The 15,531-nt window shown below is 40.9% G+C and overlaps 1 protein-coding gene across 2 annotated transcripts in view; it reads left to right on the plus strand.

The window, feature by feature from the left end:
- Positions 1-15,531, plus strand: part of WDR19 (WD repeat domain 19) — a 565,820-nt gene that overhangs the window by 472,939 nt on the left and 77,350 nt on the right. For both annotated transcript variants that reach the window (XM_030191304.1, XM_030191303.1), the window contains exons 30-31: positions 261-357; positions 594-718. In XM_030191304.1, coding sequence (XP_030047164.1) covers positions 261-357; positions 594-718 — 222 coding nt within the window. The remainder of the gene's footprint in view (positions 1-260; positions 358-593; positions 719-15,531) is intronic.

Here is a 15,531-nt window from a genome sequence, read left to right on the forward strand (position 1 = left end):
TATCGCCTCTTTACCATATTCTGAATTGATTTCTTCCAAGATCTGTTTGCTTAATTGTTTAATCCTATTATGTCATCTATGTTCTCAATGTAACACCAATTGTTATCTTTCACTCTGGAATGGTGACTGCCAGAGCGGAGCATTGTTAGCCACATTGAGCCGGCAAATAGGTGGGAAAATGTGAGATACAAATGCAACAAATAAATAAATAAATATATATGCAAATTAAAAAATATATGCTTTGTTTTGTTTCCATTAAGGATGCCAAGTATCTGTTCCGTTTGTACATGGCACTGAAGCAATACAGAGAGGCAGCCAAAAGTGCCATTATAATTGCCAGGGAGGAGCAGTCTGCAGGTGAGTCATTCAGCAGTCCTCAGTTTTCAATACCAGTGGTGTTCTGAATACTCTGTCCCTAGAAAACAACTGTTGGGGCTCCTACAGGGAAAACAATGGTAAAAGAACTGCTTGTTACTCATAATAAATGAGCTCTGTATAACAGTTTTACATTTCTAATAGTTTAAAGTCTTTTATTACCCATATTATTATTGAAAGTAAAACCTGTAGCTAATATTTGTAATTATTTCTTTAAGGAAATTACCGGAATGCCCATGATGTTCTGTTTAGTATGTATGCAGAATTAAGAGCACAGAAAATAAAGATTCCTTCAGAAATGGCCACAAACCTTATGATTCTCCACAGCTACATTTTAGTAAAGGTAACTGATCAGGAATCTATTGTTCATAATTTCTTTAAAGCAGTTGTCTTACATATTAGACTGTGAAAAATAACCTCTAAATTTTGAGGATGAATATGGTCTTTTGTGCATGCTCATTATCATTTTTAATTGCCAAACTCTTCTTCAACAAGTTAAAATAGTATCAAAATGTATTGGCCTTTTCTGGTGTATAGGGAAAGATGATTAAGGGGGCTCCTCAATGAAGTGCGGTGAAAGCCTATTCTATAAGGACATCTGGGTCCCCAGATTCCACTATAGAATACTAGCATAATCCGGCATTGGAACACCTAAAGTTTAGGCATCCGCAGTTACACCACTCATAGACATGGCATAAATGTGGGCACCTAATTACAGCAAGAGTACGCATAACTTACAGTATTCTGTAAGTTGTACATGTAAGTAGCAGCACCGCCCATATCCTGCTCATGTGAATGCCCCCTTCAATTAACATGCTGTGCCACTTATGTCTTTACAGAATAGCGTTTAGATGTGTTGCTGCTACTCATGTGTGTAAGTGTACACTCACTCTTGAAAGTGCTTGTATTCTAACCTCCCGATATTTAAAACCATTTAACCAGCCAGGAACGACCCCTAGCAGGTTAAATGGCACTTAACTAGCTATCTGACAATATTCAGTAGAAGATCGCCGGTTATCTTCTGGTGAATATTGCGGGTTAGCACTTAGCAGATAACCGGTTATATCGCATGATATAACTGGCTATCTGCTAATGTTCAGTGCATCCACGGCTAAGTTTTGTGGCCAAATTCAGCCGCTGAAATAGCAGACCTATATTTGGCCGGTTTCAACTCAACTGGCCAGCACTAATATCGGTTTGGCTGGTTAAGTTGAAACTGGACAAAAATCACCTGGAGTGCCGTTCACCAAAAACAGCCTAGCATTGAATATCTGGGTTCAGCTCTAACCACAGGAGTCGGCCTGGCTAACTCTGAATCTGAATATAAGGCCCCCTGTATGTTTATATGCGCAAGTGGCATGTAATTGTGGGTGCCCAGTTAAATGTAGAGGAGGAAACTGAAAGAGTCAAGAGAAATTGGGGTGAAGTTGACAGTAAAGGGATAGCAGACAGAGAGACATACCTGCAATGCATCGCATTTCATTACCACACCAGGCTTCAGCCTAAAGAGACTGCTTTGGATAAGCACAGAGGACCTCTAGTTGTGAAGAAGCAAAAGGAAATACAGAAACCAATGAAGGTCTATGGCATTGCACCAGGAATGCTTCTTTTGAGATTTTCAGTGAGTTGACATATAGAAATAATCTTATATTTTCCTCTCACTACTCTTTCCCTTAGTTCCTTTAAGTTTTGTCCATCAAAAATGTAGAGATCCACTTACTAAAGTATAAACAATAACATCTAAGGTCCAGACATCTACTGCAGGTCCATCATATTTCTTTACTTGGAAGAATTCTGGAGCAACATATGGGGAACTCCCACAAAATATATCCAGTTTATTACCAACAGTAAACTCATTGCTAAAATTGAAGTTTGCTATTCTAATGTTCATTTCTGTACCTAGTAGCAGATTTTCAGCCTTAAGCAATATGTTTCTGATGGCAATACTGCTCTACAGATACTATCTGTGTAGATTTAGCTCTTATTTCTTTTTCCTTTATTCTTCCATTTACAAGCAAAGAGTCAAAAACCTTCCCTTCATGTGCATATTCCATTATGAAGTAAATTGTGTTTTCAGCTTCAATTACTTCAAATAATTAACGTTCCATAGCGTCCCTCCAGACTGGCACAGACTGATGGGTTATGAACTCCCACCAGCAGATGGAGACTGAGGAGCACTGGCTTTCAAGTAAGCCTATAAGTAACATACATAACATAATAAGTGAGCTGTATAGTCCCCCTGAGAGTCTGTCGTAAGCCTTTGCAGTCCCAGTTATAGGTCCTAGAAGGGATTTTATCTGGGAGTTTGCACCCCCTCAGTGTTCCAAAAAAAAAAGGGGGGGGGGGGAGTGGCATCTTGCTGCTGGACTAGAACAGAAGTCTGCGGGGGTCTTCTTAGTTCCAAGGAACAGTGCTCCGCTCTGTCGGGCCTGCCTATCCTATAATCATGGAGAAGGGGGGGGGGGCTTAGTATTTGTGGTGGCTTTCACAGTGTTGTTGCCGCAGCCATTAGTATGAAGTGGTTGAAGAGGTGCATCGTGTCAGAAGAAGGGCTTGGATTCTGCGGTTGTCTGTAAAAACTGTGCCACCTGCAGGACTGTTGGGGCTGATGATTCTGAGGTCCAACATACGACGGGACAGGAGCACCCTGCGGAGACGCGACTGAGGCAAGCTTTTCTGGTGGTCTTGTCATTGGCACTGGGCTCCTCTGCCACCAGTGTCAGCTGCAGTGAAGTCCCCTCAGTACCAGTGTCCTTGTTGGGGGCCCTGCCAGTGTGTGTGCGTGTGGGGGGGGGGGGGAGCATGCAGGGACCTCATGGGGTAGGTTTTCCACTCAATTTTGCCCATGTACAAAGCATTTTGTCTCTGCAGGTCCAAGGCACAGGCTGGGCAAAAGCATTGGGCGTCACCGAGTGAGCACTCCATGCCCCCCAAGTGACAACATTGTGCACGGGATGAGGAGGAGCTCCTGGAGACTGACTTCTTTCCTTCAGAGGAGAATCAGGAGTGGCATGAAGAGGAGCAGGTGTTAGATGACTTCTGGATGGAAGAGTTGCCTCCAGAGAAAGACTCGTCAGTAGTTTGTGTATTTCATCAAGAAGAATTGCAGGAGCTTATTGCACACGTCTCCTTGGTGTTAAAATTTGAGGATGATCCTAAGGAGGCTCCATGGACTGTAGATCTTCTGTTGAATGTTTTTAGTGGAGTTTGTTCTTACATGGCCCCCTCTGACAACCTAGTATCAGTGAAGGCTGTAATTATGTGGGAATTATTTCTATGATATACCTACTTACCATAAGAAATATACAATTTGGAAATGTGGGGCAAATAGGGTTTCTACCTCCTTACACCCACCCAAGGTACAATGGACCAGCCACCCCCAAAATATGGGGTGACAGAAAAGACAGAGGCCATGCTCTTTCCAAGGAGTAAGTCTTTATTCCAAAACAATCAGGCAAAGTAATTGGATGAAGTAATTAGACAGAATAATTAGGTAAAGTAATTAGACAGAGTAACAAATAGCAAAGAAATCAGGCAATAGCAATTTGTTATGAGAGGGAGAGAGAGACCGCCGTGATAGAGTCACTCGGTTGGCAATCTCACCCCTCTAACTAGCTACAACACAATCGTGCCTTATATACAGTGGATTGAGCATCAATCCCTCTCCCATCCAGTCTACAGCTTGCAATGTCAGCTACTTTCTGTCTCACCCCATTGTTTACATAGAATGAAGCACAGTATCTGAATGTTCTGGAACACAGAACACGATATCTGAATGTTTATAAAACATAGCATCTTATAATAAGTCCAAGGCTCTTTTACTGAAGATTGTAGTGCCATTTCGTTACAAGAATGTCCCTAGGACCCGGGTCTTATCACTGTTCTGACTCAACACGCCTTCGCTTCCAAACTGTGCATGTCCTTGTTAGTGTAGAATCAGCGGCACCATCTCTGTCAGGGGAGGGGGAAGAGCACTCTTTGCTGGTACAGTGTGATCTTCCATGTACAACTCTCAGCAATAATACAGAGAACACAGAAAAAATGCAGCTTTCAGGCAGTTTTAAGATTTAAGCCTTTAGCTTTGTAGGTCATGGGTCATGCCTGTCAGTAATCAGAAAAGTGCAAATCTGTAGGGTGCCCATTCAATGTACATCGATGAAGGGTACAACAGTTTGAGAAGGAAGGAACCCAAACTAAACCTAACTATGCCTGGGGAGCAGAAGTAAGCTCTAACAGGAGAAACTCATGTAACCAATAAGATCCTTATGGCTTCAGGGATGGTTGGCTGACGCAGCCTCCAAGTCTAAATTGAGGTCATTTTTGTTTGGAGTGGAGGTGGACAAGTTGGTCAAGAATCTCAGTGAGATGAGTGCTCAAGCTGCTGGAGGATAGGCTGAAAGTTGCTTTCAGGAGGGTTGTCGTTATTGGCCTTGTAGGATAAGTGTGGTTCCTAGCATAGCTGATTCTTCCAGAGAATGCAGTCCTTTCGTGGAGGCTGATAGGGGAACCTTGATTCCAGTCTCTTTTCCCCCCTCCCCAGGCCATGCTTCCTAGTGAAGGTGTCGGGGTCCACTCTCTTATTTTAGTGGAGGCAAGTTTACAGGATTTATTTCAGGAGTGGGCCAGATTACTTCAGATCAATGGGTTCTAGAAGTTATTCATGGTGGTTATACTTTGGAGTTTGTCAGCCCCCTGTTGGACACCTTTCTGGAATCGCTCTGCTGGGCTGGGTGGAAGATTCATTCGGTCAAGGACATTTTATGGAGGTTGATCATGCTAAGAATGGTGGTTCCTGTTCCTCACAATGAGTTGGGCACCAGGCGCTATTCCATTTATTTCAATTTACAGTTTACAATTTATTTATACTTATATACCGCTAACACCAAAGGTTCAAAGCAGTTTACAATAAGGAAAAAATCAAGATGATCACTTGAGAAATACAATTAAAAACAGATGCCCAAAAACCTCATTCTTAACAAGAAAATGTTTAAAAAGTGACATTTTCAACATCTTCCTAAAAAATGTATATCCAGGGTTATTGATAAAACATGAAACATATGCCAAATTTTGGGTGCTTGATAAGCAAGAAGTCTGTCATGAATCTTAAATTGTTTAAAACTCTTTAACTTAAGGGAAAGTAAAAGGAGAATAGGTGACAGTTCTTCTACTTCTAGAAGGAACTGAAAATTCAAAGTGAGACAATAGGCATCCAGGACAGTCACCATTGACAACATGGTACAAAATGTAAGAAATTTTGAACAAAATCCTGGCCTCAAATCAGGAGCCAATGAAGCTCTATATAAAATTTTCTATCATGCTTATACAAAGAGAAAATCAATCTAACTGCAGAAGGCTCTTCTTTCCCGATGGTTTCCCCAGACTCATTATTTGGAGAAATGGTGGGTAATAGTGGTGGAGGGAGGGTGGAGCAGAGAAAATTTTGTGCCCACCCACTTTGGGCTCAGGCCCACCCAAAACTGGCTGTCTGGCTACGCCACTGAGTTGGACACTTGCAGTCTGTCAAGGGGTGGGACCTTGACCCTCCTCAGTGGACAGTGGTGATGACAGATGCCAGTCTCAAGGGCTGGGGAACACATTGTCTGGGCCAAGTGGCTCAGCGAGTGTGGTCATCAGAGAAAGCTCTTTGGTCAATCAGTAGGCTGTAAACCAGTGCACTTTTTTTTGGCACTGCTAGCCTTACGACTACTGCTTTAAGGAAAGGCTGTGCACGTTCTATCAGACATTGACATAGCAGTGGTATACGTGAATCGTCAGGTGGGAACCAAGAGTCACCTAGGAGCACTGGAAGTAGTACTGCTCATGTCCTAGGCAGAACGGCATCTAACAGCACTCTCCTTAGTGCATATGGTGGGAGTGGACAACATGCAGACAGACTTCCTCAGCAGGGTTGTTCTGAATCCTGGAGAGTGGAGCTTAAGACAGAACACCTTCAACCTCATTGTGAGAAAGTGGGATCTACCATTCATGGATCTGATGGCCACTCTTTGCAATGTCATAACTCCCAGATTCTTCAGCCTGGCTATTTGAAGAGGTTACTCTGGTTGAGTGGTTGTGATTTTTTTGTTGTCCAGGAAATATTCTGCCTCCCTCGCCTTTGTTCGACTGTGGTATATTTTTGAGGCATGGTGTTATGAATCATGCAATTACAAAAAAAAAATAGACTACTATATAATATATCACAATAAACTTATATATTTATTACAATCTGTGCTTAAAAACCCCTATTACCATAAATCCACTCCAGATCTTCATTTATAATGGTTCACAGTATATAGTCTCCCTGCCTATATTTGAATGCTAGAATTGTTTAATATCAGTTTTCAAATGTTCATCAGTATACTGTGCTGGGAAGACTGTAACAACAAAGTCCTAGTTCTTGTAAAACCTCCAGAGGGATATCACAAACTCTCCTGTGCTTATAAATCCAGTGTTCAAAGCGGACGGGTCGTTGTTGTCCTATGAAGAATTCGAAAAGAGATGTGCGGGAGGACCGTTGACAAGCTGGCCTATTTACAGCTGGCGCACTACCACAGGGGATTACCCCAGTCTGCGCTCACTCTGGCATTTGGGGGGAAGGTCCGGGATTTTCTAAGAGGAGATGCAGTGGGGCAAACATCCATATCGTGGTTTCATAAGGCACTGGGAGAATTCAAACCTAAGAGGGATATTGAGGAAGTAGTGGGGAGATGGGAGTAAGAGGTAGGGGGGTCAATAGCAGAAAGGAAGGTGATGGCTGCGCTCACAGGGCTAACAGGGGTAGTGCGGAACTGCAAGAGTGCCATTTTCGATCAATATATAGGACGTATTTTTCGGGTAAGCAAGCATGGCATGCAGGGGTGGTGGGAGCAGATAGATGCCGAAAGTGTGGAGTGGGCATGCCCTCATTAGCACATGGGATGTGGCAGTGTCGGCCCATTTGGAGGTTCTGGACAGCTCTCGCCCGGTTTGTTTCGGGGATATTGGGGCATAAGATACAGCTCACATTTGAGCGGATAATGTTTAGTTCATCACTGGTGTGGGAGGTAGGGATGAGGGAAGAGAAGCTGTTTTTAAGTAAATCCTGCATTCTGGGGAAAAATGCATAATGAATCACTGGCTTATGGACATACCGCTCTCATACTGATATTGGAGAAATAAACTGCATGCGCTTATGCTTTGGGAGGCAAAGGGTGCTCGACACACACCAAAAAGGAGGCAACAATTTATTAAAACGTGGAAAGCATATTTAAATGTCATAGCTCATAAAGCTAGAAGCCAGGTGTTGAATGAATTGGGATGAATGTGGAATGAATGGAGGGGAGGGGGGGAGTGAGGGCTGTAGTCGCCATTCGGCCTCTGCTGTGTTTGCATAGGTTTACCTACTGGTAAAGCGTGCACTGATGGAGATACTTGTTTTGACTGCCTGTGTACCACTTTGTTGAAAAACAACTAGATCCTGAGGGGGCTTTCAGAGTCCAGGCCCCAGGGGGACCGTCGCAACAAGGTCGGTTTGATGGTAATGGGGGGGGGGGGGTAAAAGGGGGGAGTACAGTTGGAGGTTAGGGATAAATGGCATATAAGTGAAAAGTATTGATGACGGCTGTCTGCAGAGGAATGTACTAAGTTGTAACTGTTATAACTGTCTTTGATGATTTCAGAGTGTTTGTTATTTGTGATTGTCATCAATAAAAAATTGTTGAAACTAAAACAGTGGGCAAAGAATAAGTTGCCAAAGCAACCTAGAGGAAGAACCAAAAAGAGAAGTGGAATTCTTACTAATTAGTAACTGTGAAGTTGAACCATAAATTACTTGATGTAATGAACAATAAGCTTTAAATAAAACCTGTTCAGCAACCAGAAAAAAAAATCCAATGTTCAGCTGTGGCAAAGCCGCAGTACCTTGACAAATTCTTCAACTGAATATATCAACCAGACAGAGCAGTTGTTGTCCATAAAATGATGACTGTTTCTATTAAGTAAATGTCCACAGTAAGGATCAAATCCCAAAGAATATTCAAAATTCTTCTGACAGCTGTACACAAGACTGTGTTTCGCTGATTGGTGTCATCAGGAGCCATTCAAATAAAGCCGCCAAAAGCAGCAACTCTGTTTACAATCATGAAAAAGTACAGGAGAATTATTTATTAAAACTATCCATATGACAACATTCTCATGATTATAAAACCATTTACAAAAATTAATATTACTTACAATCATGTGTTATTAAATATTCTCAGTGAGCCCTTCTGGACAGGAGACAATGGGTTCAACTGCCCAAAAACGCTAATGCATGCATCCTGGGGCAGTCTTTAAAAATGGTGCCCTCCCCTATGACGAATGGAATCATATCTAAGTACAAATACCTTTAAATATTTTTTATTATTTTTATAACATTTCTACCCATTCAACTTCTTTATTGAGTCCGAATGGTTGAAAAGTCTGTCAAAAGAAAATAATTTTTGTTCTAACCTTAACAGAATTTGTGACAAATTACCCCCTCTAATGGTCTTGACCTGTAACAACACTGAAAACTTCAAATCTTCTGTCAAGTGATGCTTCTCGACTCAATGAGCAACCAACGACGCTTGTAAGCGTTTTGTTCCGATATTACTGAGATGTTCCGCTATCCTAAATTTTATCTTCCTGCTTGTCTGCCTCATATACCATTTATGACATGGGCATATAATAACATATACTTCCCCCTCAGAATGGCAGTCATATTGGCTCCGTAGGTAAAATGGTATTTGTAAATGATAATTAAATATACTATTGCCTTTGAGAAGCAAGCTGTAAAGCCTATGTAATTTGAGGATGTATTTTTTTCTAATGTTCGTAATAGAAACTAGTTCTGCTATATGGAGTGGAGGAGTGGCCTAGTGGTTAGGGTGGTGGACTTTGGTCCTGGGGAACTGAGGAACTGAGTTCGATTCCCACTTCAGGCACAGGCAGCTCCTTGTGACTCTGGGCAAGTCACTTAACCCTCCATTGCCCCATGTAAGCCGCATTGAGCCTGCCATGAGTGGGAAAGCGCAGGGTAGAAATGTAACAATAAAAATGCCCTCTCCTGTATGCAAATTTAGGAATCTCTTGAAAAACTTGATACAATTTAAGAATATCCCAGTATTTTAAAATCACTTTACGCAAATCCAGAGTGTGTGATGAATATGGTCCTGAAGTAACCACTCTCGATGGACATACTTAGCTCTTTTATATGCTTTTTTTATGACACCCTTAGGATATTTACGTTGTTAAAACCTATCAGTCATTATTTGGGCAGTATTTTGAAAACTCTGTTTGTCAGAGCACAAATGCTTAACTCTAAGAAATTGTCCTATGGGAGTACTGTCCCTGAGGTGTCTAGGGTGATAATTTGAATAGTGTAACAACGAGTTACGATCAGTATCCTTTCTAAATAATGATGTAGCAAAATGACCATCTTGAAAGGAGATAGTTAGTTACTTCCAGGAAGTTAATCTATTTAGAGTTATATTCCATACTAAATGTAATATTTCTGTCACAGGTATTTAAATATTGAATGAAATCCTCCAGTTACTGTTTATTTCCTGTCCAAATGAATAGCACATTGTTTGTAAAGAGCTTCCATACCAAAGTATTCTGTGTGTATTGTGATGGATAAACAAATTTGCTTTCATATTGTGCCATATATAAGCAAGCGATAGTGGGGGCTACAGTTGGCCCCAACACTACTCCTTTCACTTGCAGATAATTAGTATAATCATACATAAAGTAATTATGGTCAGTGACTAAAGTCGCCATATCATTTATTAATTGTTTATGCTCTACTGACAACTGGGTTTGATTTATATAATTTGCTATAACAGATTTTGCCCATTCCTACGGTATATTAGTATATAACACATTAACATCTAAGGATACTAACAAAGTAGTTGAATCCTCAGATAATGTTATATCATTTAATATTTGTAGTAAATGTGTGGAATCCCTGATATAGGATGACAATTTAGGAACAAAATCTTGTATATAAAAATTCACATATTAGGATAAAGGTTCAAAGAGAGATTGCCTCCCCGAGACTATAGGGCGTCCAGGGGGGGCTGATGTTGACTTATGGAGCTTAGGAATAAAGTATATTATCAGAGTTCTAGGGACAAAATCCCTACTGCTGTAGCTTGTACTATCAAATTAGCTACCTGTTCTTTATACGATTGAATAGGGTCACCTGATAATTTCATATAATATTGACTCAAAAATTCAAAACTGCATTAGCAAATATAAAAAATTAGAAACTCAACATATAATATTTGCTCAACTTGAAGGAAAATTTTTGCCAGCACCAAATTTTTTAAAAGGTTTTTAATAAATAGCCTCACAAGCCAAGGGTACCAAACATCTATAGGACACCCTTTTACATGGCTATCATCATTGGCCCCACCCACCACCAGCCAAACAAACCACAGAGAAAAACTCTCCTACTGAGAGAAAAGTCTGTGGTGAAAAGTCGGTAGGGAATACAAAAAAATGTTTATTTTAGTGCAAAAAGCAAAATCCAACAAAATTATTCTTCAATAAAAAATAAAAAGATAAGAAGTCAGAAATGTCCATACATACAACAGAGCAACAGTCCCGGAAAAGAAAAGTACTTATCTTTAACTGAACGTCTTCATGTCTTATCAAGTATCTTCCTTTCAATGTTCAATCCAACACTCCGGTAACATCAATGCACTCTGTCAATTTAATCAACGTTATGGACTCAATTGTCCTAGTCCTTCATTTCTCATTTCTCGACAGGAATAGAGCTCAAACTGTTTCGCCACTTCATCAGGCGAAAGAGCAGAAGACCTCAATTAAATAACAAAGCCATATATTCCTCTGGCTTTGTTATTTAATTGAGGTCTTCTGCTCTTTCTCCTGATGAAGTGGCAAAACAGTTTGAGCTCTATTCCTGTCGAGTAATGAGAAATGAAGGACTAGGACAATTGAGTCCATAACGTTGATTAAATTGACAGAGTGTATTGATGTTACCGGAGTGTTGGATTGAACATTGAAAGGAAGATACTTATAGTGCAGGCCTATGGACAGGTAGCAGGCCTCAAGATTAACATCCAAAAATCTGAGATCATGCCCATACAGTGTCCTGCTGAGCTGCAAGACACTCTACAATCTTCTTTCCCCTTTCAGTGGTCCACTAAATATATTAGGTACCTGGGGGTTAACCTGACATCAGACACTGCGGATCTTTTTCGGGAAAACTTTCTCCCAAAGTTGAGAGAGCTTTTGCAGGAATTGGAGAGATGGGGAGGGTTGCATATGTCATGGATGGACAGAATTGCTGCGGTAAAGATGACACTGTTGGCTAAACTATTGTACCTATTCATGGCTGTGCCTGTTCCCATACCGCATACCTTTTTTCGCACACTTAACAAGAAAATGTTTGCTTTCACCTGGCGTAAACGGCCCCCACGCGTGGCTCGCTCTATTCTATTTCAACTTAGGAGGGATGGGGGTACCTAACTTTGGCCTATATTATAAAGCTGCCCTGTTCCAAATGCTTTCCACAGTACAGAGGGGCCCGACTAAACTCTGGACCTATGCAGCACAGTGGGGATTGAAGGGCGTGCCATTATGGGCTGTGGTGTGGCTACCATTACCGCTACTGAGAGGCCTTGTGTCGGATTTGAAGGGCCAGATGAGGGTAGTTTTGGGGGAGTGGGTGAGATGTAGAGCAACCTGGTTTCCAGGACGTAAATATCACTTGACCACGCCTATCATCTATGCAACAGATTTCACACCTGGCCGAGCAGAAATAGTATATGGGCAGTGGTCGGCGTCTTCCCTACGTCTACTTGGCCAAGTTTGGGAAGATGGGAAGTGCCACTCATTTAACACCCTAAAAGAGGAATTTGGATTGGAAGACAGGGACAGGTTTTTCTATATGCAAATTAGAGATTTTATCCAGAAGAAAGCAAGGGAGGACTTCTTCTCTAGAGACCACAGAGCTTGAATTAGCTATAAGATCAGGGGAAGGTCGAGGGGGGGATATCACGTATTTATAGAGCTCTGTTACATAGGGCCCAACCATTGTCCAAATGCATTAACAAATGGGAGGCTTTGCTGGGTACAACATATGAAATAGGGGATTGGAAAAGGATATTTAAACGATTATTGGCATTCTCTGTGGCTACTCCCTTGCTGGAAAATGGTCATAAAATGTTGTATCAGTGGTACTTGACCCCTAGTCGGCTGGTTTGTATATTTAAAAAAGGATCGGCAGCCTGTTGGCGAAATTGTGGGGCAACGGGCACATTCTGGTATGTGTGGTGGGATTGTCCAGTGTTACAGCAGTTCTGGATGAACTTACAGAACAAATTGCAAAACGGGCTGGGGACGGAGGTGGTGTTTGATCCTGGCCTATGTCTGCTGAATACATCACTAGGAGAGGGCAGAGGCTTTCGCTCTGGACTGTTAGCCTGCATTGTCACAGCTGCCAGGATTCTAATTGCAAAACACTGGAAACAGGCGATACCCAATGTGGATCAAGTGCTGGCTTAAGTGGACTATTGCTGTTTAATGGACAAACTTACAGCTTTGAGGCGAGGGGGAATGGTGAGATATCTCAAAACATGGTCCTCCTATGCAGAATGGCGGGGTCTATCAGGATGATGCTTGTATATTTAGTGATCTACAGTGCAGATGGGGAGGACATCATACATCTGAGATACCCTGAGGGGGGAGGGAGGGGGGTGTTTACGTGGTTGCTTATTTGCAAAATGATTAGACTGGAATGTTAGCTTGCATTGATGTTTTGTACTGCAACGTTCTTAATAAATAAACAGATGTTTAAAAAAAATGAAAAGAAGATACTTGATAAGACATGAAGAGGTTCATTTAAAGATAAGTAATTTTCTTTTCCGGGACTGTTGCTCTGTTGGATGTATGGACATTTTTGACTTCTTATCTTTTTATTTTTTTATTGAAGAATAATTTTGTTGGATTTTGCTTTTTGCATTAAAATAAAAAAAAATGTTGTATTCCCTACCGACCTTTCACCACAGACTTTTCTCTCAGTAGGAGAGTTTTTCTCTGTGGTTTGTTTGGCTGGTGGTGGGGCCAATGATGATAGCCATGTAAAAGGGTGTCCTATAGATGTTTGGTACCCTTGGCTTGTGAGGCTATTTATTAAAAACTTTTTAAAAAATTTTGGTGCAGGGCAAAAATTTTCCTTCAAGTTGAGCAAATATTATATGTTGAGTTTCTAATATAATATTGACTATCAGATAATTGTCTCGCTACTTCCTCATGATACATAAATTTATTCATAACGACAACATCTCTCCCTTTATCAGCCTAACTAATTACCAAAGTATCATTTCTAAGCTGTTCTAATGCTATTCGCTGATGTTTAGTAAGATTGTTGTAAAACTTCTTATCGCCTTGCTCAAGAGCTTTTATCTCGGTCATTACCAGTTGTTGAAATGTTGCTTTTATCGGATCACAATTACCAGGAGGAATCCACTTGGAAGGTATCTTATGTATATCAGAGAACTTCCTTGATCCTCTATCTACATTCATATGGTCATAAAAAAAACAATTTTAATCTCAGTTTTCTAAAGAACTTTAACAAATCCACCCTGGTATTAAATGGATCATATGTGGTAGATGGAAAAAAACACCCAAAGCTTCAAAACTTGTATCAAGTGGTGCTTCTTGAGCAACGGTGCTTCTAAGCGTTGTGTTGTGATATTACTGAGATGCTCCACTATCCTAAATTTTATCTTCCTGCTTGTCTGCTCCACATACCATTTATGACATGGGCAATAATAACATATACTACCTCCTCAGAATGGCAGTCATATTGGCTCCTTAGGTAAAAATGTTTTTGTAAATGATAATTAAATATACTATTGCCTTCTACTGCATATTTACAATAACTAAATGAGGAGCAAGCTGTAAATCCAATAGAGGTTGTACAAGATCTAAGACTTTGTTGTTACAGTCTTCCCAGCGCAGAATACTGATGAACATTTGAGAAGTGATGTTAAACAATTCTAGCATTCAAATATAGGCAGGGAGACTATATCTTGTGAAGCATTATAAATGAAGATCTGGAGTGGATTTATGGTAATAGGGGGTTATAAACAAAGATTATAATAAATAATATATAATTTTATTGTGATATATATTATATAGTAGTATATTCTTTTTTTGTGATTGTTATGTGTGTGAAGAATAGTGATTTTTAAAGTTCCCTAATCTTCTATATTGATGGTGTTATTAATGTCGTATCTCTCCATTAAAGTCTTCTCTGCTGCAGATTCTGGATTTTTTACAGGATAGCTCAGATAAGGGTCTCACCTTGGCCTCTCTTAAGATGCAGGACACGGCTCTCGTGTATTTCAGAGGTTTGATCAAGAGGAAAATTATAGCCTGTCATCAGGATGTGGTCCATTTCTTCCAGGGCATATAACTTCCTTACCCTCCACGTCATCCTTCATTTCCTCCTTGGGATCTTAATCTTCTGTTTTCTGTATTGGTATCTGTTCCTTTTGAGCCACAGGCGGATTGTGCAATTAAGGATATTCTCTTCAAAACTGTATTCCATCTGTCAAGTGTACAGCACTGCGTACATCTAGTAGCACTTTAGAAATGATAAGTAGTAGTAGTAGTACATGTGATTTTGGAGTTGCAGGCTCTTTCCTATAGGGAGACCTTTCTGATGTTTTCTAAAGAGAAGGTGGTACTTAGGCCAGTGCCACCCTTCCTCCCCAAAGTAGTATCTGATGGACGTTAATTGGTGACCTTACCAGTATTGGGGGAGCATAATGGGTCAGCATAGCAGAAGAGATTGTATTGGCTGAATGTTCATAGGACTCTGCAGATGTATTTACAAAGAACTGAAGACGTGTGGAGATCGGATAGCCAGTATGTGGTCGTAGGAAAGGAGAGGCAGCGTACAAAGCTACTTTTGCCAGATAAATTAAAGAGACAGTATTGGTGGCCTATCTACTCAAGGGGAAGCAGATTCTGCTGTTTCTGAAGGCTCATTCCACTAGAGGTCAGGAGGCCTCATGGACAGAATGCTGTTTGGTGCGGCCTCTCAACATTTATAGAGCAGCAGTATGGTCCTCATTGCATACCTCTGCCAGTCATTATCGGCTGTTATGATACGGCCTTCAG

The sequence above is a fragment of the Microcaecilia unicolor genome, chromosome 2, assembly GCF_901765095.1.
Source record: "Microcaecilia unicolor chromosome 2, aMicUni1.1, whole genome shotgun sequence".
Taxonomy (NCBI): Eukaryota; Metazoa; Chordata; class Amphibia; order Gymnophiona; family Siphonopidae; genus Microcaecilia; species Microcaecilia unicolor.